Here is a 23,452-nt window from a genome sequence, read left to right as displayed (position 1 = left end):
CATCAGGCGTACACACTCACTGCACTCCCTTACGGGAATCGATCCTCGGACGTCAGCGCTAGAGGCGAAGCCCCTAATGTTGTGCCACGGCGTGTGGTTCGTTCATTTGACAGCATGTAGATCGGGGTAATTACATTGCAGGCATTCGTAGTCTGATTCACAATCTGATTGTATGGGTGGTTACCTACCAGGTAACACTTGTGGTTGGTGAGCAAGTCGGCTAACTTCTGCCATGGTGCCCTCTTTCAGTTGCGAGAAGCAGATCATAGAATGGTTGAAATAGTTTAATATATATAGCAAAATCCCCGCGCTTCGCAGGGGCGAATATGGTATTGCAAACGGCAGCGTTTCTATAAACTTAAAGTTACGGTTTATACCGTGCTTTGTTTCATATTCTTTTCCTACCTTATCAATTGTGTAATGTGTTTTTTGAACAGGTTTGATTCATCGAAGTGATCACTCCTGCTGTGTTCAGTCACTTCACGTGAGCCGCTCTCTTGTGTGATGTTGCGATGTCCACGGGTTTATTTAATGTTAGCTAAGACCCGGCAGTTAAAAGTTTCTCGCTACAGCAATTTTAACTCTGTTACAAAGTGATGCAAACTCTCGTTTATACCTCGTGTCTTCTCATTAAACTTGTATCTCGCGAATATAGTATTGCAAACGGCAGCGGGAGCGTTTCTATAAAGTTAATTTAAACTTACGGTTTACACCATGCTTTTTTATACCTCGTGTCTTCTCATTAAACTTGTATCTCGCGAATATGGTATTGCAAACGGCAGTGGGAGCGTTTCTATAAACTTAACTTAAACTTACGGTTTACACCGTGCTTTTTTATACCTCGTGTCTTATGAAGATGCTTGTATGCGTCACTCACTCGCTTCTTATTGTTTCGCTGCCTTGTCAATTGTGTAATGAATGTTTTCTTCAGCGCTCTTTGGGGTGTTTTCTTCAGCGCTCTTTGGGGCTCCTCCTTCTTTTCTACGTACTGAGTTCACAGTCCGTTCACGTGATTACGTGGGAGGCGTGATGACGCGACACGCAACTCCGTCTCCTACGGCCATCTTGCTGCCTTCCATTACAGTATATGGACAAAAAAGAGGTTCCAGTTATGACCATTACGCGTATAATTTCGAAATGAAACCTGCCTAACTTTTGTAAGTAAGCTGTAAGGAATGAGCCTGCCAAATTTCAGCCTTCTACCTACACGGGAAGTTGGAGAATTAGTGATGAGTCAGTCAGTCAGTCAGTCAGTGAGGGCTTTGCCTTTTATTAGTATAGATACTATCATTATTTCCATTTCTGCAAACAAAGATTTTCATTTTTTCTTTATTAAGTTGGAGGAAAGTACTAATCATCCATTCAGAAATATGATAAAACATTGGATCAGAAGGCCCAGAGCATCAGGGTCATTGGGTGTTATAGATGAGTAAAGCTGCATGTCATCTGCATAACTGTAGTAATTAAAACCTTGTGTTTTGAGATAATCTGGCCTAATGGAAGCATGAAGATGGAAAATAACAGAGGGCTCAGAATAGAACCTTGTGGTACACCATATACAATATCATGGACCCCCGATCTACAATAATCACAAATATCAGAGAATTCTCTACCTGTTAAATAAGACATTAAAACCAATTTAAGACACTATACCAGAGTGACCCATCCATTGTCTTAGGTAATTTGTTAGACTACTGTAGTCGATGGGTTAAAAGTTGCGCTCAAATCTAAGAGAACAAGAAGAAATATGTTGTCTGTGTCAGCATTAATCTACAAGTCATTTACTGCTTTAACCAGTGCAGTTTCTGTACTATGATTTGTTTTAAAACCTTACTGAAACTGATCAAGAATGGACTATTTATTCAAATAATCATTTAACCATTGAAAAACTGCTTTTTCTAGAATTTTTTTTCTAGAAAGGCAGATTAGATCAAAGTTGTCAAAAACAGAGGAGTCAATATTACATTTTTTGAGTAGAAATTTAACTACTACCAGCCTTTAAGGAATCTGGGAAGACCCGACTTTGTCAAGTATATTGTCCATTAGCACGTCGGAAACCTCTTTGAAAAAGCCTGTTTGGACTGGGCACAAGGAGAAGGTTTAAGTTGAGTAATTAATCTTCAAAGTTCAGGTAAATCTGTTTCAGTGAAAGAATTTAACTTTGATTGAGCACACTGAGATTCAACGGAGTTAACTTTGGCAGAATGTATTATATTAAATCTAATTTTGGATTTAAAAAATTTAATTTAATTTAATAATCTAATTTAAAAAAAATGCTACAAAAGATTTACAAGTTTCACTTAAAGTTTTCAAGAGTATTCCTTTGATAGAGCTGGGTTTAAAGGACAATTAATAGTTGAAAATAAATCTTTTGGATTTCCTACATTATTTATAATTTTAGAGAAATAGGACTTCCTCTCAAGACAGATTACTTTGTTGTTTTCAGATATATATGCCTTTAAAATTTAGTAGTGGACTGTTAATTTAGTTTTTCCTCTTACGATCAGGCACTCTATTATAGAGTCTTCCAAGATGTTCTGGTGCTGGAGGATTTCTAAACAAGATAACCCCCCAAATAATAATTCCACTAAAACTCTGTCTGTATACTGTCTATATACAGTGGTGTGAAAAACTATTTGCCCCCTTCCTGATTTCTTATTCTTTTGCATGTTTGTCACACAAAATGTTTCTGATCATCAAACACATTTAACCATTAGTCAAATATAACACAAGTAAACACAAAATGCAGTTTTTAAATGATGGTTTTTATTATTTAGGGAGAAAAAAAATCCAAATCTGTGTGAAATAGTAATTGCCCCCTTGTTAAAAAATAACCTAACTGTGGTGTATCACACCTGAGTTCAATTTCCGTAGCCACCCCCAGGCCTGATTACTGCCACACCTGTTTCAATCAAGAGATCACTTAAATAGGAGCTGCCTGACACAGAGAAGTAGACCAAAAGCACCTCAAAAGCTAGACATCATGCCAAGATCCAAAGAAATTCAGGAACAAATGAGAACAGAAGTAATTGAGATCTATCAGTCTGGTAAAGGTTATAAAGCCATTTCTAAAGCTTTGGGACTCCAGCGAACCACAGTGAGAGCCATTATCCACAAATGGCAAAAGCATGGAACAGTGGTGAACCTTCCCAGGAGTGGCCGGCCGGCCAAAATTACCCCAAGAGCGCAGAGACGACTCATCCGAGAAGTCACAAAAGACCCCAGGACAACGTCTAAAGAACTGCAGGCCTCACTTGCCTCAATTAAGGTCAGTGTTCACGACTCCACCATAAGAAAGAGACTGGGCAAAAACGGCCTGCATGGCAGATTTCCAAGACGCAAACCACTGTTAAGCAAAAAGAACATTAGGGCTCGTCTCAATTTTGCTAAGAAACATCTCAATGATTGCCAAGACTTTTGGGAAAATACCTTGTGGACTGATGAGACAAAAGTTGAACTTTTTGGAAGGCAAATGTCCCGTTACATCTGGCATAAAAGGAACACAGCATTTCAGAAAAAGAACATCATACCAACAGTAAAATATGGTGGTGGTAGTGTGATGGTCTGGGGTTGTTTTGCTGCTTCAGGACCTGGAAGGCTTGCTGTGATAGATGGAACCATGAATTCTACTGTCTACCAAAAAATCCTGAAGGAGAATGTCCGGCCATCTGTTCGTCAACTCAAGCTGAAGCGATCTTGGGTGCTGCAACAGGACAATGACCCAAAACACACCAGCAAATCCACCTCTGAATGGCTGAAGAAAAACAAAATGAAGACTTTGGAGTGGCCTAGTCAAAGTCCTGACCTGAATCCAATTGAGATGCTATGGCATGACCTTAAAAAGGCGGTTCATGCTAGAAAACCCTCAAATAAAGCTGAATTACAACAATTTTGCAAAGATGAGTGGGGCCAAAATTCCTCCAGAGCGCTGTAATAGACTCATTGCAAGTTATCGCAAACGCTTGATTGCAGTTATTGCTGCTAAGGGTGGCCCAACCAGTTATTAGGTTCAGGAGGCAATTACTTTTTCACACAGGGCCATGTAGGTTTGGATTTTTTTTTCTCCCTAAATAATAAAAACCACCATTTACAAACTGCATTTTGTGTTTACTTGTGTTATATTTGACTAATGGTTAAATGTGTTTGATGATCAGAAACATTTTGTGTGACAAACATGCAAAAGAATAAGAAATCAGGAAGGGGGCAAATAGTTTTTCACACCACTGTACATACTGTTCCATGCAGAAGCTTGCATTTGGTCAGCAGTAGTTTGTTGCGATTTGAAGTAACTAATAGTAAATACAACTTTGGCAGCAAACAAACTAAAACAATTACAATTTCCTTAATGAGTTAAAAAATGTTAAAAAAAAAAAAGCAAAGGTGGAGTTTGCAAAAGCTTGGGCACCCTACGAAGTCAGCACTTAGTAACACCCCCTTTGGCAAAAATCACAGCTTGCAAAATTTTTTTTATTTTTTAGCCAAGCTATGAGTCTTTGGATTCTTGTTTTGGAAAAGTTTCCCCATTCTTCCTTGTAAATCGCTTCCAGCTGTAAGAAATTCTTGGGCTGTCTTGCATGCACAGCACATTTAAGATCTACCCACAGATTTTCATCCATCCATCCATTATCCAAACCACTATATCCTAACTACAGGGTCATGAGGGTCTGCTGGAGCCAATCCCAGCCAAACAGGGCGCAAGGCAGGAAACAAACCCCAGGCAGGGCCCCAGCCCACCGCAGGGCACACACACATATACACACACACACACACACACACACACACACACTAGGGACAATTTAGGATCGCCTATGCACCTAACCTGCATGTCTTTGGACTGTGGGAGGAAACCGGAGCACTCGGAGGAAACCCACGCAGACACGGGGAGAACATGCAAACTCCACGCTACCGTGCTGCCCCCACAGATTTTCAATGATGTTCAAATCTGGGAACTGCAAGGGTTATTCTAAAACCGTAACCTTGTTGTCCTGAAGTACTTCAGAGTAGATTTCAAAGTGCTTTTTTGGATCATTGATTGACCATCTGTCTGACATTCTCTGTAAGAATCTGTTGATATTTAGTTGTGTTCTAAAACCGTAACCTTGTTGTCCTGAAGTACTTCAGAGTAGATTTCAAAGTGTTTTTTTGGATCATTGATTGACCATCTGTCTGACATTCTCTGTAAGAATCTGTTGATATTTAGTTGTGTCCAATACTCTCTGTACTTGCACAATATTGCTTATGTCAGTAGCTGTCACACAGCGCCAAAGCATAATAGATCCACCTTCATAAATAACACTTGGTAAGCTGTTATTTTCTTCAGATGATGCTCCTTATTTTATCTCCAAACCTGTGGTTATGAGCAAAGAGTTCAATTTTAATTTCATCTGCCCAAAGCACTTGGTTCCAAAGTACATTGTCTTATGCAGACATTGTTTTTTGTGATGAGATCACAAATAAGGCTTCCTTCTGATGGCTGTTCCATGACGGTCATGTACATGTAAGTAATTATGTACAGTAGAGCAATGCATCACCACTTCTTTCTCAGCTAAACCTGCCTGCATTTCCTTGCAGTCATATGGGGGGTTGCTTTCAATTCCTGCACGGTATACGTTGTTCTATATGTCAGTTTTCTTGGTCTTCCAGATTTTGTCTTGGCCTCCACAGTTCATCTTAGCTGTCATTTCTTAATGACAATTTGGACTGTGGAAAGCAGCTTGGTGTCTTTTTTTTTAGCCATTCCCTGCTTTGTAGTCATTGATTAGTTTAATTTTCAGATCCTCAATCAGTTACTAAGAAGAACCTGTGGTTGTTGAGTGTTGCACAGTACTTGAAGAGTCAAAGACTTTATTAGCTGACAATTCCTAATAACAATTCTTGACCAGACTAATGAGCCTAATCAGTTCCAAGACATTAGAACTGAAAGTATGGCCAAACGTGTACAATTTAGTGCATAAAATAAATTGTAGCTGTACATTAACATTTTCATAAAAATTCCATTTTTAGTTGGCTGTCGAAATTGTATTTACTATTTTTTTTCATGGAACTGTCTGTCTATCTATCTAAGTCAGAGGTATACATAGACTTAGGGTGAATTCTTTAAAACTCACTTAATAATCCCTCCACAGGTTTTGTATTGACAGACAAACTATAAATTTAGCCTATTGTTTAAGACATCTACTTTGTGCAGGTTAAAAGTAATTTTCAAAACTGTTCACAGACAGGTTACTTCACTTTGTATTGACTATATCACAATTCCAGTGGGTCACAAGTTTACAGACACTTTGTTAATATTTGGTAGCATTGCCTTTAAATTGTTTAACTTGAGCCAAATGTTCTGGGTAGCCTATCACAAGCTTCTGACAATGAATTGCTGGAATTTTGGCCCATTTCTGCAGACAGAACTGGTGTAACTGGGCCAGGTTTGTAAGCCTCCTTGCTCCCACACGCTTTTGTACACTTCTGACTTCAACTGTGTATATATATATATAGTAATCCCTCCTCCATCGCAGGGGTTGCGTTCCAGAGCCACCCGCGAAATAAGAAAATCCGCGAAGTAGAAACCATATGTTTATATGGTTATTTTTATATTGTCATGCTTGGGTCACAGATTTGCGCAGAAACACAGGAGGTTGTAGAGAGACAGGAACGTTATTCAAACACTGCAAACAAACATTTGTCTCTTTTTCAAAAGTTTAAACTGTGCTCCATGACAAGACAGAGATGACAGTTCTGTCTCACAATTAAAAGAATGCAAACATATCTTCCTCTTCAAAGGAGTGCGTGTCAGGAGCACAGAATGTCACATAGATAGAGAAAACAATCTCTAGCAAACAAATCAATAGGGCTGTTTGGCTTTTAAGTATGCGAAGCACCGCGGCACAAAGCTGTTGAAGGCGGCAGCTCACACCCCCTCCGTCAGGAGCAGGAGAGAGAGAGAGAGAGAGATAGAGAGAGACAGAGTTTGTTTTTCAGTCAAAAATCAATACGTGCCCTTCGAGCTTTTAAGTATGCGAAGCACCGTGAAGCATGTCGTTTCAGGAAGCAGCTGCACAAAAGATAGCAACGTCTAGGTGTGCGAACAGCCCCCCTGCTCAATCCCCATATGTCTGGATCAGAGAAAGTCAGCGCAATAGAGAGAGAAGAGTAAGCAAAGAGTAAGCAATCTAGCTTCTCAGCCATCTGCCAATAGCGTCCCTTGTATGAAATCAACTGGGCAAACCAACTGAGGAAGCATGTACCATAAATTAAAAGACCCATTGTCCGCAGAAATCCTCGAACCAGCAAAAAATCTGTGATATATATTTAAATATGCTTACATATAAAATCTGCGATGGAGTGAAGCCGCGAAAGGCGAAGCGCGATATAGCGAGGGATCACTGTATATATAAAATATTGTGGAACATGACCCGGACACAGACAGGCAGACACGTTCAAATCACCCCACACACGTTTATTATACAAGTCCATTATTTACAGTTAAGTGCTCCACAGTCCCCAAAGTCCTGGCCAACACACAATGCCTTCTCTTCTTCAGGCCACCTCCTTCTTCTCCCAGACCTCGTCCTGCTTCCACCCGACTCAAGTCCTGAATGAAGGGAGGCGGTCCCTTTTATAATCACTCGGATGTGCTCCAGGTGCTTCCCGGCAATCTTCCACCGGCACTCCCCAGTGTGGCAGAAGTGCCGGCTGCGTACCCGGAAGCACTCCGGGTGTCCCCAATCCTCTTCCCCCCAGCACCTGGGTGTGGCGGAAGTGCTGAGCTCTGTACCCGTGGTCTCCATAGCTGCCAGGGTGGTCGCCCCCACGTGGTTTGGGGAAGGCGTAATCCCTCTTCCGGTCCTCCGGGGTGTCTCAGCCGGGTCGTCCCCCCAGCCACCTGCGACACTATATACATATATACTAGCTGCGTGTGGACAACCAAAAGATTCCCTAACATTTTTACTATATTGGTGATCTTGCAGAGGCGTCGGCTACGTGGGCCGGGACAGGTCGTATCCATATTAGTAAACGAGAATGGTAAACCGGATATGGACGCAGGGTCCTGCCCGTGGACGCAAAAGACATATTGCGCAAGTGCCACACAACACCCCCCCCCCCCGCGTGAAACGGGAGAGACTATGCACGTGCGCAGGCGCCACACAAAGAGCCTCCCCACCCGCACCAGAGCAAAACGGGAGAGACTACGAACCGTCAGAGTAGGAAACAAAGTAAAACGTCATAAAGAGGTTAAAGAACAGGGACAAACACATGGAGAGCAGGTTACAGAACAAAGCCCCCCTCCCCAGTGTAAAACGAGAAAGACTACGAACCGTCTGACATGCCGCAAGCAGGATAAAGCGAGGTCAGAAATAAAACACAGAGTAGGAAACAAAGTAAAACTTTATAAAGGGATTAAAGAACGGGGACGAACACATGGAGAGCGGGTTACAGATGATGAAAACTGGAATGCAACAGCTTCAAAAAAACCTAGGCACGAAATACATGCACACCGAGATACAAAATATAAAGGCAGAAACAACGACAGTTAAACGTCCACACCACACAGCGGAGTTGGACCCGGAAGGTGCAGGTGCCGGCGCCTACATCGTGCGTCGGACAGCGCGGTAAAGTACAAAAGGCAAAGGCGCCTACACAGCATGGTAAAAACCGACATAATACGGAAGGCGCAGGCGTCGCCGCCATATTGTGAGTGGCACTAATGCGTGGTGAAGGCGCAGGAGGAGACATAGTAAAACAAGAGGAGTCAACGCCCCGCCCCAGACTGAAACGGGACACACTACGGAGTCCACAAAGGTTCATACATCAAACCCGAGATGGTACGGACACGCGTCTGAAACCGCGGAAGCAAAACTGTCTCGGCTCCAAAACCAAACAGCTCAACAACTAACACAGTTTCGACACCAAGCCCGCGTGGACAGATCTAATGAACTTGGACGCCTACAACGCGCGTCTCAAACTGCGTAGGCAAACCAGGCACGGATTCAACACGACACAGCACGAGTGACCGAGATACAAACACGCGCCTGCCTGGATATAATTAATGAACGCAGGCGCCTACAACGTGCTTCTGAAATGCCGTAGACCAGGCAGGCACTGCTCCAAAAAGAAAGAGCTCGACTAAACGAGATACGAAGTGAAACGGGAAACACTACAGAGTCCGCAGTGCTCCACAATGCACCGCATAATAGTTCGGAAAGAGCTTCGTAGTAACAGTGGGGAGACCCAGAGTGACACAGGCGAACGCTCCGTATTAAACATACGTCATCCTCACACATCCAAACTATACAGCATAGATGAATCACATTACAGTGATGCATTATTAACAGTACGATAAACATCACAGTATCGCAAACAAATGAAAATTATTACTCGAAAAAGGGAAAATATATTCACCATGGACCAGGTGTCATTGAAACAAAAGCAGAATACAGCGAGATCAGAAATGAAAAACAGAGTAGAAAGCAAAGTAAAACGTCATAGACAGGTTAAACGAGGGGGCCAAACACATGGACAGCAGGTTACAGATAATGAAGACCGGAATTCAAAAGCTTCAAAAACAAAAGCTCCACTGACCGAGATACAAACTGAAACGGGAAACACTACGGGATCCGCAATAGTCCATAATGCACCGCATAATAGTACGGACGGAGCTCCGTATTAACAGTGGGGGGGCCCCAGAGTGACACGGGCGAACGCTCTGTATTAAACGTGCGTCGTCCTCACACGTGGCTACCCAGCGGGCACGGGTTCAAAACGCCGGGGGTAGGTGAGCGAAGCGAGCAGGGGGCGGAGCCCCCTTGTCTTGTCTGAGAAGGACATGTAGTCAAGTGCAACCGTGGCACAAATTGAGCGGAGCAGGCTGGAACATGTCTCAGACAAACGTATGGTAGCTTGTTGTGTAAACATACGATGTGCATGTGCCACAAAGTTGAGTTTGTCTGCTTGGTTTGAATGAGAACTGAGGTGTATGCAAGCTCTGAAAAAATTTAAAAGTGCATTCATGCACCATTTAGTGGGTATGCTTGAGCGTGAGCAGTGTGGATTGCTTCTTACACACACAGGTCTTTCGTTTATGTCTAATATACCTGTATATACTGTGTGCGTATGTATGTGTATATATACACACACGAACATATACAGTATTTACACTTACACAATGGACTTAGGAAGTGTACAGAACCCTTCACTTTTCTTCATACTTTATTGAGTTGTAGATTTAATGTTAAATGGACATATTTGCCATTTTTGCACATCAATCTACACTAAGACCCTTTGCTGTTTGCTGTAATCCTTGTTATCCTTGAGATGTGTCCAGATCTTGATAGGAGTCCAACTGTAGTAAATTTGATTGATTGGACACAGACTAGAAAGGCATTCACCTGTGTATATATAAGGTGCTACAATTCACACTGCATTTTAGGACAAAAAGCAAGCCATGAAGTCCAAGGAACTGTCTCTGGACTGCCACAGTCTTAACTGTGGTGATACATAAATAAAGGCAAGGGTATTAAACCATCTTTAAAGCTTTTTAAAATGCTCTCATGGGCACAGTGGCCTCAATAATTGTGAAATGGAACATATTTGGAACCTCCAGGACTGTTCATAGAATGCTCATCACCTTCCTAATACCATTCTTTCAGTGAAGCATGGTGCTGTCATGCTATGGGGGTGCTTCTCAACAGCAGGCGCAAGGAGACTAGTCAGAACTGAGGGAAGGAGGAATGCAGCCAAATACAGAGGGGTCCTTGAAAAAAACCTGCAACAGAGTGTATGCAACTTCAGACTGGTTCATTGGTTTACCTTTCTTTAGGATAATGATCTGAAACATACAGCCAAGACAATGCTGGAGTGGCTTTGGGGAAAGCCTGTTACAGTGCTTGAGTTGGCCAATCAAAGCCCAGACTTAAACCTCATAGAACATTGGTGGAAAAACCTGAAGACTGCAGAATAACACAGGTGTGGCATTTATTTGAATCCAGTTTCACAGAGAAGGCTTTGCAGCTTATAGAGTGTAAGCAGGGCCATTGGTACACAGCAGACTGAGGACTTTTCTCATCAGTTTTTCCAAATTGACTGACACAAACTTCCAAGCAAATCAGCATAATCCTGATAGGTTATATCACCTCTAGAGACATGTAATTGATATAGACTACATACCAAGCATAATAAAAGTTGTGAATATGATCTTTTAGTAGTGGCTTGAACATTGACATTTGATGGAGAATCCCCACGGTTTCATTCTTTCAGTTGTTGCTTAGACTCTAGGACATAGTGATGTATTCAAGCTTCATCTCCCATTATTAAACACTTGTTTCATTTCTCCAAGTTTGTATTTATTACCTTGAGATTTTCCTTGCAATATTAGATTCGGTGATGCTTTATTTTGGGAGTCAATATTTTCAGCACAGGCCTTGAACATGTTTTTAATTGTTGAAGAGAAATGGATTCACCTGACACAGAACTAATCTTTATATTATGTGCTACTTCACACCCTGTCTTTCTTCATTTTTCCATTATGATTTTCTCTACAGTGGCAACATTCTCTTTTGTTGTCTGCTTTAAAAGCTAGCCAAGTCTTGGTCATATTTCAAAATCATCCTGTTATGATGGAATTCGGCACCCCATCTCTTGACTGCAGCATATGAAATGGACTGGCCCTGCTACAGTTTTGCTAGGCATACTATACTGAAGGAGTACTATTTATTAGAAATTCAGTTTATGCCACTTTTAATTTCCATGTTGACCCAGTTGTGAAACATACACCATAAAAGGCTAGAAACTTGTAATTCACATATTTTAGTACACAGGAGCGAATCATATGTACTTAAAATCACAGCATGTTTTTATTCTCCTTTTGGAGTGGAAGAACCAGAGAATAACATCTAATACTTTTAACTCACACAGACTTATATATATATTGTGATGAACAGCATGCATGTGAGGACATTCTGGTCGGAATGGTTTCTAATTTCTTACTCTGCCGGGAGGCCAGTAAGATGGAAGGTCAGGGGGAGACCACCTGACAAGGCTATGGGCTCCCCAGACATGATAGATGGCAGCCTACCTGGGTGATTCTACAGACACCAGCAATGCATGCTGGGAACTGGAGCCCAATAAAACAGCCTTGTCATGTCCTGTGGGTGCCACAAGAGGGTGCTGCAGGGATACGTGATCTCTATTCTCTGGGGCTTCCGATTGACTGGGAAGTACTTCCATCAGGCGATGCCCTGGCAGTGGTACTCCAAAATAAAAGGAACTGTCCTGCCTCACATGGGCGAGTCAGAGTCAGGAGAAAGGAGGACAAAGCTCGTGTGGAGGAGAGGGAAGAGATGAATAAAAGAAGAATTATGTGTTTTGAAGAGTCATTGTGAAGGTATTATTGATAATAAATCATTTATTTGAACCTGGGACTTGTGTTTGTGTAGTGGCGTTTGAGGTTTGCAAGGTTGCATCACACCCTACAGGTAACACTATATATATATATATATATATATACTGTATATATACACACACCTCTGTTATAAAAAAATCTTGGGAGGGAGACTAGGGAGACGAGACGTGATCTTCTCGGAAGACAATTTGATGTCCCACGAGAGACACTTTAACGTCACGCGAGACAAGGCAGTGAGACAACATTTAAAACAAGTTCACGGACATCTAACCAAGCAGTTGTTGAAAATATTTTGTCCGACACACTTCGTGTGCTCCCAGCTCTTAAAACAACGACAAGCGACAAGCAGAACATGTAGCTCGCCAGCAGCAGCAAGCCAGCAAATGAACCGACCACTTCTCCTTAGTGTGCGTTCACCCCCCCTCCCCTTTCACAACGTGAGCGGCAGAGACGCGAAGTGGCAAAAGGACAGCTGCTGCACAGGCTTTGAAATGATCAACGTGCAGCAAGACAAGCAGAACACACAGCTCGCCAGTAGCAGAAGGAGAAAGACAGCAGCTGATCCGACGGCATCTCCTTAGTTCAGCCTCTTCCCCCACCCATAATGCAAGCAGCGTTATACATCCTGCGAGAAAGAGATTTAACCACGCCTGGGGCCGGAAATAAAGGACAAGTATTGTTTTTACAAAAGTTTTAAAGTAAAAGTGAAAATAATGCATATGTAATAATTCCCATGAAAATAACCCCTTTAAATTGTATATCCTGTAAACCAAACCCGGGGGTGGGTGAGTGAAGCGAGCAGGGGGTGGAGCTCCCTAGTGTGTGTGTGTGTGTGTATATATATATATATATATATATATATATATGTATATATATATATATATATGTACATACACTACTAAAATAGCGGAACATGTCATGCATTCTCAAATCCCTTAACACAGTGGTTCCCAAGTTCATTTCAAGGAACCCCTGCGGCTGTGCGCTTCTTTTTAAACCAGTTTCAGAGTGAGTGCATCATTCTTACTTTTAATTGATCTAATTATTTAGTGAGCAGCTGTTTTATCTTTTTATGCTAAGAAATTCTGAAATATTTCTTTTTTTGCTAAAATTACAGTATAAATCATTAAATTTCCTCTGTTATTTTCTTTTTAATTCTCCCTTTTCTACAGAGTTTGTCCCCTTAATTGCATCCAAAATCTAAATCTGAATGCAAATGGGGAACAGTTACTTTTGTGTTATATTCACTTGTGTGCTCATGTGTAATAAGCATTTCTTAAAGAACAAACAAGTGAAAAAGGATGCAAAGCAACTGTTCCCCTTTATCATTCAGTTTGTAGATAGATAGATACTTTATTAATCCCAAGGGGAAATTCACTTACTCCAGCAGCACCTTACTGATACAAAAAAACAATATTAAATTAAAGATTAATAATAATGCAGGTAAAAACAGACAATAACTTTGTATAATGTTAAATGTTAACGTTTACCCCCCCTGGTGGAATTGAAGAGTCGCATAGTTTGGGGGAGGAACGATCTTCTCAGTCTGTCAGTGGAGCAGGACAGTGACAGCAGTCTGTGGCTGAAGCTGCTCTTCTGTCTAGAGATGACACTGTATAGTGGATGCAGTGGATTTTCCATAATTGATAGGAGCCTGCTGAGCGCCCGTCGCTCTGCCACAGATATCAAACTGTCTAGCTCCATGCCAACAATAGAGCCTGCCTTCCTCACCAGTTTGTCCAGGCGTGTATACACCAGTGTCTTAATTGCTCACTGCTTATCGTCAATAGTTGGATGGAACTAGGCTATGGCTATGTCACATTGTGTCTTTGCAAGGAATTTTCAGTCATAACTTTCATCTACATAATCTGAGGTAGTCAGCTGCACGCTTCCGTGAAGTCGAATGTGTCATACCCAGCTACTCAGTCCAACTAGTCCACAACTCGCTCCAACAAAATCAAATAAGTTTAACTTAGCCTTTACTCGTCTGCGGTGGGCTGGCGCCCTGCCCGGGGATTTGTTCCTGCCTTGTGCCCTTTGTTGGCTGGGATTGTCTCCAGAAGTCCCCGTGACCCTGTGTTAGGATGTAGCGGGTTGGATAATGACTGACTGACTGACTTTACTCATAGGTAAGTCTCTGTGTGCATCCATGCAAGTGATGCTGTCGTAGCTGCTGCTTTGCAGTAAGGAGATTGTGGGTTTACTTCCCAGGTCCTCCTTGCATGGAAAGCACTTCAAGTAGTGAGAAAAGCTTTATATAAATATAAATATCATTTAGCCCGTTACAATAACAGGCGCTAGAACAATTGTGCATAAACATTAGTAGGTACAGTCTATATTAAATGGCAAGGGGCTTTGACCTCATTCTTTTTGTCGGTCGTATTTTTCTTTCTTTCAGCCTTTCTTTTGTTGATGTTTACTTGCTGAGCTGACCGTTCTTCATGGGCTGCCGCCGTGTATTGTGTGTCTTTAATTTTCTGTGACAGTAATACTGTCTTGTACGGCTCTATTCAATAAGGCGTTATAAAGGCGAATAAAGGCGTTCGTAGATAATTTAGTTCAAATGGCTCTGGAATATGTGAAGAGCAACAAAGGTGCAGATCTTTATTTACGCGCGCCTTTTTTCGCTTCGCCCAATTGAGGTCGCCCTTTTGAGGCTCGCCTTTTTGTGCGCGCCCTTATTGAAGGATACCGTCTTGTACGACCGCTGGCTTGTACGTCTGTAATATACCTTTAATTTTCTCTGGCGATAATACAGGCGTGCGTGTCGGTAATATGCCTTTAATCTCCTCTGACAGTAATACTGGCTTGTATGTGGCTGTAATATGCGTCACTGTATTGTGTACCTTTAATTTCTTCTCGCATTAATACTGGTTTGTATTTCCGTAAAACGACTCTAACTTTCTCTGACAGTAATATCGCGCATCGCACCGTGCCCCGCACATGCGCACTTCACCAGAAGACACCCACACACGGACACCTGGACGCAAATTGGGATTTTATATATATAGATTATTATGAGAGCTGACAACCAAAGAGTGCTTATCTGGAAGTAGAATGTATTTAATGCAGCAACAAGGAATAAGGAATGTGGGTGTTTTGAACCTTGTATCATCTGTCTAATGTCTCATGTTTTTGTACCAAGAAACAAAAAAAAAAGGCAGAGACTGAAATCACCATACTGGTTAACCTTTCAAACCACATAGGCTCTACGAGGTAGACATTTGACATGGCAGCGATTTTTTTGTCATTAAAATTGACATGGTCCAGCAACAAGATAGGCATCTGCAGTCAGCAAATCAGACATGCCCCACAACTAAAAACTGTGTAATGTGACATTGACTTATGAGGGAAAGCTTTACAGAAAAGGATAAATTGAAAAGAACATGCCAAAAGACATATAAGCATTTAAAGCTATGACAATACAAATGTTTACAAATTTCTTAGATATATTTGTAGGTCAAATAACTGAAGTGTGAGATCAGTTGAAAGTAAAAATGATGAATTGGTTGGGGAATTGGTTGGCATAAAAACTTACAACCATGGGAGTCCTCAGGCCTGAACTTGAAGCCAACTGCCTTAAGTCAATTCACGGTCATGGAGTGAAAACCAGAGCCTATTCCAGCAGCAGCAAGTGCTGGAAATAGCCATGGTGAAACCACCAGTCCCATGTCCCACTCATACATACACACTCCCATATTCCCACTCTTACCAGGAAGAATTTGGAATTTCCAATTCAATTAAGGCTGGTGTCACACTACTTAACCTTTCCAATGGTTTTTAGTTGTTTGCTTTTATTATTTTTTAAATAACCTTTAAAAAATCATAGCAGATTGTATACATTTGCAGTCAATTGTGTAGTGACATCCCCAGCAACTCAGTCATGGAACTCTAGAATTACCTGCAACACACCACAACAAAATTAAAATTTCTCGTACTGAATCGTAGGGCTGAACTCATGTGTCTGTGAGAGTTAGCAACCAATAAGCTCTTTTCTGAAAGTACAATGTATACAATTCCACAAACCTCAAAGAACACATCAGCTGCAAGGAAAGAAGGAACATGAGTGTTTTGTACTGTACAAATGGAGGAGAGGATTTTTGAAGTTTGAAGCCAGCACACATGTTCTTTTGATGGTTCACGGTTACTTTCATACAATGCTCCTCTTCTGTTTCTACTTTGTTTGGCTTTCAAAATGAGGTAATCTCGTATTACTTTCGCATTCCCCAATTTGGACCAGTAATGAGAGAATTAAGTAATCAGTTACCCCTGATTCATCAACTGCGTTAGTTATAACCAACCCACTCTCCAAATACATTTCCTCTCCATCACCCCCGAGTCTTGTAGTATAACCTGCAAGTCTTGGGTGATTTTCAGAGGAAAATCATGAACACCGAGAGTGAATGCACACTCTTGATTGACAACACAAAGCACAGAATTTGCGTGATCTGAATCAATGTGTTATCGTATCACCTCACATACCAGTAAAATACTCATACAAGATGATGTGCAGAAAGAAAGTGCAAGAACATGCAGCTTTCTCAGGTTTTTATTAGACAAACCTGGCTTCAGATAACAGATAGTGGTATGCATGCTGCAGCAAATTTCTTTGGGTGATTGACTAGCACACCATGACTGAAGAAACTCCCTCAGTCTTTGAGCAGTTTGAAAATGACATGTTCTGTTTTGTTTTTGTGTGTAAAAATTCTTTCATTTTTGCTTTCAGGGAACCTTCTCTTTAAAATAATGAAGTCCAATAAAAGATGTAAACACACAGACAGACATAAAACAAATTATATATATTGGTATATGTTTTATTTGGGATTAGAAAAGTGCCTAGAAAATAAAAAAATTGTTGGAATTTGTTGTTTGAAAAAAAAATAAGTTTAATTCTCAAGTTCTTGTTAGTAAATCAGATATTACTAAAATACTAAATAATTACTAAATTATTTCTTTATGCCTTAAAATGAGACTTTAGAATGATTTTGATTCTTTATATAGTAAACATGAATATTTAAAATTATAGGCAGTAAAAATCAGCAGTGAAGTTGGATATCTTAATTGAACCTATTTCCAAAAGATTTTCTGTCATTAAAAAGAGCTTCTCATTTTTGTTTATGCTTGCTTTGTCTAGGTATTTGTTGTTCATTTATTGTTTTGTAATCGTAGGCTATTTAGAGATAAAATTAGCAAATAAACACATAATTGTCTATGAAAGTCTACTTTTTATGTTACACTTGTATTTGTTGTCGTATTTCTTAAACAGGTTTGAGTCATGCTGGCCGGCTTTTCTCAAGGATTCCAATGGGGTTATCATTGTGTTTAACCCAGATGTGCCTAGCCATTTAAAGGAGGTCGAGACGTGGTATTCAACATTTGTTTCTAGCCAGGGAATACAAGACAGTCAGTGTATGCTGGTGGCTCATTACAAACCAGGATATGGGGCAGATAATGGACTTCCTGCTCTCGGTATGAATAAGTCTTAATATAAATATCTGTCTGCACTGTGCACAATATTTAGCCTCTGTGTTTCCATTCATAGATAGCGAAAAATAACACTGTAGCAATACATATGTTCTGAAATATACAGTATTACCTGTTTTTAGCATTTAGACAGTACAGTCAAAACTGCTGTTTACCCGCACAATTAGTTTGGATAATTTTTAATAATAAAGTTGTTTTTTTTTAACTTATTTTTGAAAATGTTTTCAGACATGTTACAGGAAATTATAGTTTTAGATAGATAGATAGATAGATACTTTATTAATCCCAATGGGAAATTATTATTTAATGCTACCACTAACCTAAGGTAAAATATTTTGTGCATGGATATGTGTAATACATTTCTAAATTTGTATTTGTTTCATGATGAATTTGAACAAATCATCACAGCAGCTGCTAACTGATGGATGGGTATGGTACCTGAATATCAGATGGGGTGGGTGGTGGGCCCCCATGTTGTAAGAATACATACCCTCAGGTATGCAAGAGGTTTATTTAACTTTAGTAATCAGCCTAACAGGACAATCAAAGCCTAAAACAGAATGATAGTGAGATGCAATTTTCCATTGCATTATGAAGAAAACTAACCCATGCGCATCGAACCATTCACTAGCCAGTTGTGCCATATTGTACCATTGTAATATATTTTTTTTCTTACTATACCTACTTTTAGTAAAAATTATGCATTTTCTCCTGCAGTTAGAGAAACCATGTGTTTGTTGTTATTATGTGTTCTCATATGGAACAGATTATCCACACTGTATACACTTTGGCACTGACGAGTACTTGCAGTAGAATACCGCCACATCATTATTTTAAAAATCATGAGCTTGTATTAAAAGAGACAAGATGATTTCATGGGGAAAGACAAAATAAAACAACACATGGAATAATATAACATGATTTAGTCCTTTATCGGTCTACTTATACATACTTTATCTGGATTCCTGTCAATCATGCCAGTTTCTCCATCACACAAAAAAAAATCCCCTTTTAATCTTGGCTTTCCCTGTTGAAAACTTGTCATTAAAGTGACTAAAGAAATAGTGTAGTCCAAAGGACAGTTTTTAACCCATTCAGTACCTACCTCCAACTCACTTTGTGACCAATTAAGCTGCCAGTGTTCAAAATCAAAGAAATAAATGTAAACAATTGGTACCATACTCTAATCTTGTCAGATACCATGGCTAGAAGTGTCTCGCAAAATATACAACAAAAAGTTTAAACAAGTGTGTAGCCAAGCCGGTGTGCTAAGTCTTTGTACTGTCAGCAAGGTTTCTTATCTAGTCATTCTCCCAATACAGTATATAGCACAAGTAAAACAAATAAATAAAAACTTGAGTCTGCAACAGCAGTTCATTCTTGCATGAGCCATTCAGAGTTGTGTCCCTTTCCACTTCGTTAGTCATTTCTCTTAATGTGAATTTAGTGTTGGTTTGATTTCATTGCTTTGTATTTAACTTAAACTATTTCAGGAAAGTGAGCTAAATAAACCTTGACAAAACTAAAGAGACCCTTGGCTGCGATGGGCGAATCTGTCTAGAGATCAGCTGTCTGTATCTCACTTCCCGGTGCATTCTCTTTAGAAGAGTGGCTCAGCAGAAATTGCTCTTGAGAAAAGGGCACAAGAAAAAAAAGTTTCTCCGCTTCAAAAAGCCATAAAGTTCAGCTTTTTAGCTTCAATGCAGATCATTGTAGTTGCACAGCCATTATTACAGGTATAACATTAGACTATTCACTGTTTTGCAGATGCTTTTTTACAGCAGTTACCTGAACATCTTGTCAGGCAAGAAAATAAAAACACACACACACAGAAAAAAAAAAACGAGCCAGATACAGGAATATCATAAAACATAACCTTCTTCAGTCCAGAGATTGATGTCCTAATTGAACCCGAACTTACAGACAAAGTAACACTATATTTTCACAAAGAAGACTGTCCTAGTCAAAGCCCTACCTTGTGTCCTTCTGGTTTTTCTTCAGGTACTATGGTTTCCACTCACATCCCGTGTATGTGCAGGTTAGGTGACCGACAACTCTGTTGGCCCAGTAGGAGTTATTTGTAAGCTCTGTAAAGGAATGGTATCCCATTAAAGGTTGGTTTCTACTTTGGTCATGATGCCACAAGACTATGCTCCAACATTAACTTTCTACTGAAACAACTAGGTTTGGTAAATTAATAATATTCTTCACTTCAGCTAATAGAGTCAAAATAAATATGCAAGGAAAACTGACAAAATATGCAAGCAAGATCCAGATGTCTACAAATTCTGCATACTAAAAATACAAAAGTATAATTGTTGCCAAAAATATTCAAATCAGTATGGTGTTGTGCTAGATGAAAGATTATGTAAATACTGTTATTTTTCTCAGTTTTCATTTTTGTTACACAATTAAGGTATTTTTGCATTTAAAAGTTTTCTGAATTATATGGATCTGTTCAAGGTAATGAAAATTATTTATATACAGTATATATATATATATTATTTAGAAAGTGTTCAGACCCCTTTCTGCACACTTTATCATGTTGTGCATTTCATTTTAAATGGATACATTTGTCACTTTTGCCCATCAGTCTACACTCAATAACCCATAATGACAAAGTGGAAACCTGTGTTCAGAAAGGTTTGTAAATGTATTAAAAATCAAAAAGAACTCTCTCTTTCATAAAAGTATTCAGACCCTAATTCAGTACTTTAAAGAAGCCCAGCTGGCAGCAATTACAGCTTGAAGTCTTGGGTATGTCTGTACAAGCTTTGCATTCCTGGATTTGGCCAGTTTATCCCATCCTTCCTGACAGATCCTTTCAAGTTCCCATTAGATTGGATGGGAAGTGTCTCTACACTGCCATCTTCAGGCCTCTCCACAGATGTTTTATGGGGTTTAAGCCTGAACTTAGGCTGGGCCACACGAGGACAGATGCTTGTTCTCATGTCATTGTTGCACTGAAATGAAAACCATCACTCCAGTCTGAAGACACATGCACAGTGGAGCAGGTTTTCCCCAAGGCCCTCTCTGTACTTAGCTGCATTCATACTTCCCTCAATTCTGACTAGTCTCCATACCCTGCATAGCAACCTCGCAGCATGATTCTGCTACTACCATTTTCACTGAAGAGATGGTATTAGGAAGGTGAGGAGTAGTGCCTGGTCTTTGCTAGATATAGTGCTTAATTTCTGCCCAGAGTTCAATTGTCTCATCAAACCAGAGAATATTTTTCTTCATACTCTTAAGACTCATTTAAGTGCCATGTAACAAACTTAAAGTGCAGTGTCATATGCCTTTTACTCAAGAGAAACTTCAAGTGCTGTTAAGATGGTCTGCCTTCTGAAATGTTATTCCGTTACAGTGACCATTGGCTTCTTGGTCATCTCCCTGACCAAGGCCCTTCCTGCCCAGTTACTTAAGTTTGGCCAGCCAGCCAGATCTAGGAAGAGCCCTGGTGGTTCCAAACTTTTTCGATTTTACAATTGTGGAGGCCACTGATTTCCTGGACGCATATAAAGCTTTATAAACAATTCTGTAGAATTCCTCTAATTTATACCTCACCACAGTCGTGAAAGAAGGCCTACAAAGTTTTCCATGGCTTGTTTTTTGTCCTGACATGCAGTATAAATTGTGGTGGGTGCCTTTCTAAATGATATCCAATCAACTAAGTTTCCCACAGGAATCAAGTTCTAGACATATCTCAAGGAAACTTAAAGCAAACTTGGAGTGCCACAGCAAAGGGTCTGAATACTTACATGAATGAGAGATTTCAGTTTTGGAATTTTTAATAAATTTGCAAACCTTTCTAACAACATATTTTCACTTTATCATTATGAGTTATTGAGAGCAGATTGATGGGCAAAACTGAAACATTTATTGTGTTTTAGAATTGAAATCAATAAAGTGTGCAGAAAGTGAAGCAGTCTGAAAAGAACCTGAATCCATTGTATATAGTGCAAAGACCATATATAAACATAAACATCATATGTATAAATATTTTTCAATATAGTTTTTAAATATAAAGACTTGCCTTAATATTTTACATGTTTTGTTAAGCTCCACAGATGAACAAACTTAATATAGTGCATTCCAACTTGGAGGAAGACCCTGAAAAAATGCGCCAGGAATTTCGACGTTACCTTGGATCAGTGGTGAAGTCTTTGTCTGAAAGCAGAGAGCGTGAGGAAATGTCAATTATTACATGAAGGCCCACTGGAAACTACAGATAATATCCAAAAAAAAAATCACTACAACAGCTGACCTCAATAGAGAATCTTTTAGGGAGTGCTACCACCATATCCAACTTTTTATTTAACAAAGTTTATGTTTCAATTTGTAGTAAGCTGTATTTATAGGTGTATAATTGAGCAAATTTATATTTCATGCAGCTCTTGCATTCAGTTTCAAAGTGTACAAGGCTTGCTGCACAATAACTGCATGTGACTTAGGAAGTTTTTTCCGGCCATTTTCTTAAAAGAACTAGTCAGACATCTGAGTCCCTGCCAAAGTAAATTTTACTAGTACATAAATTTTATATTATATATATTAGTGAGACACGGGTCCGAACAGCACCAGACAGACACCAACACTTTACAGAAACACACAGGTTTATTAATAAAATACAGTCCCGCACAGCACACAGTGCTCCCAGCACCAATCACCTTCTTCACGGGCCTCTCTCCCAGTGTCCATGGGCCGCCTTTCCTCTCCTCATGGGAGCTTCGTCCTGCTCCCACTCCCGACTCTAGCTCCCTGATTGTAGGAAGGTGGCCCCTTTTATTTCCACCCGGATGTGCTCGATGAAGTTCTTCCGGCAGCACTTCCTGGTGTGGCGGAAGTGCTGCCCTTGCACCCAGAAGCACTACGGGTGTTCCTGGAAGGTCCTTCCTCCACCTTCCAAGGTGTGGCGGAAGGGTCGATCTCTCAGGCTCCACCTGGCAGTGGCCACAGGCTCCAGTGGGCTTGAGCCTCATTGCTTCTTCCCTGTGGTCTCTTCAACATAGAAGGGCGGTTGCACCCTCGTGGCACTGGGGACATATAGACCACTTCCCGGTCCTTCCAGGCATCTCGGCTGGGTCTGACCCCCAGCCACTTATGACACATACATACATACAGTATTAAATATGAATGTGCTTATTTATGTACAAAACGAATTAAATTAAATCAGTAACATTGAAATTGTGCAATATCTTGCAACCTTTGCTAGTGATTTTTTTCTCCTCAGTCCAAGTCTTTGGTTAAATATGCATCTCCTGGTTTAATTTTCAACATGACCGGAACCTAATTTGCCAAAATTATATTATACCATGTATAAACTGTACAGTATAAAGCACATCTCCAGAAACACATATGCCCACTGGGTGTTTACAGTACATATAAAAATACACATTTTTAATGTATCTGGCAAATTCTTTTAGGCTTTATATAGACACTGTGTAATATTTGCTTTTGTCTTAACAGTTAAAAATATATGTGCTTGGATGTGCAATTCACAAAACTGTGAAACTGTAAAAAAAAAAAAAAAAAAAAAAGCAGCTAATGGTATCTTTTTCTAAATAAAGGCATGTCTGC

At 40.2% G+C, this 23,452-nt stretch overlaps 1 protein-coding gene across 1 annotated transcript in view; it reads left to right on the top strand.

Moving 5' to 3' along the window:
- Positions 1-22,427, top strand: part of ift22 (intraflagellar transport 22 homolog (Chlamydomonas)) — a 37,433-nt gene extending 15,006 nt beyond the window's left edge. The window contains exons 4-5 of the mRNA XM_028807157.2: positions 17,658-17,860; positions 21,938-22,427. Coding sequence (XP_028662990.1) covers positions 17,658-17,860; positions 21,938-22,086 — 352 coding nt within the window. The 3' untranslated portion in view covers positions 22,087-22,427. The remainder of the gene's footprint in view (positions 1-17,657; positions 17,861-21,937) is intronic.
- The last annotated feature ends 1,025 nt before the right edge of the window (positions 22,428-23,452 follow it).

The sequence above is a fragment of the Erpetoichthys calabaricus genome, chromosome 8, assembly GCF_900747795.2.
Source record: "Erpetoichthys calabaricus chromosome 8, fErpCal1.3, whole genome shotgun sequence".
Classification (NCBI taxonomy): domain Eukaryota; kingdom Metazoa; phylum Chordata; class Cladistia; order Polypteriformes; family Polypteridae; genus Erpetoichthys; species Erpetoichthys calabaricus.
The sequence above is the reverse complement of the archived record's forward strand: the minus strand, read 5'-3'. Positions and strand labels throughout refer to the sequence as shown.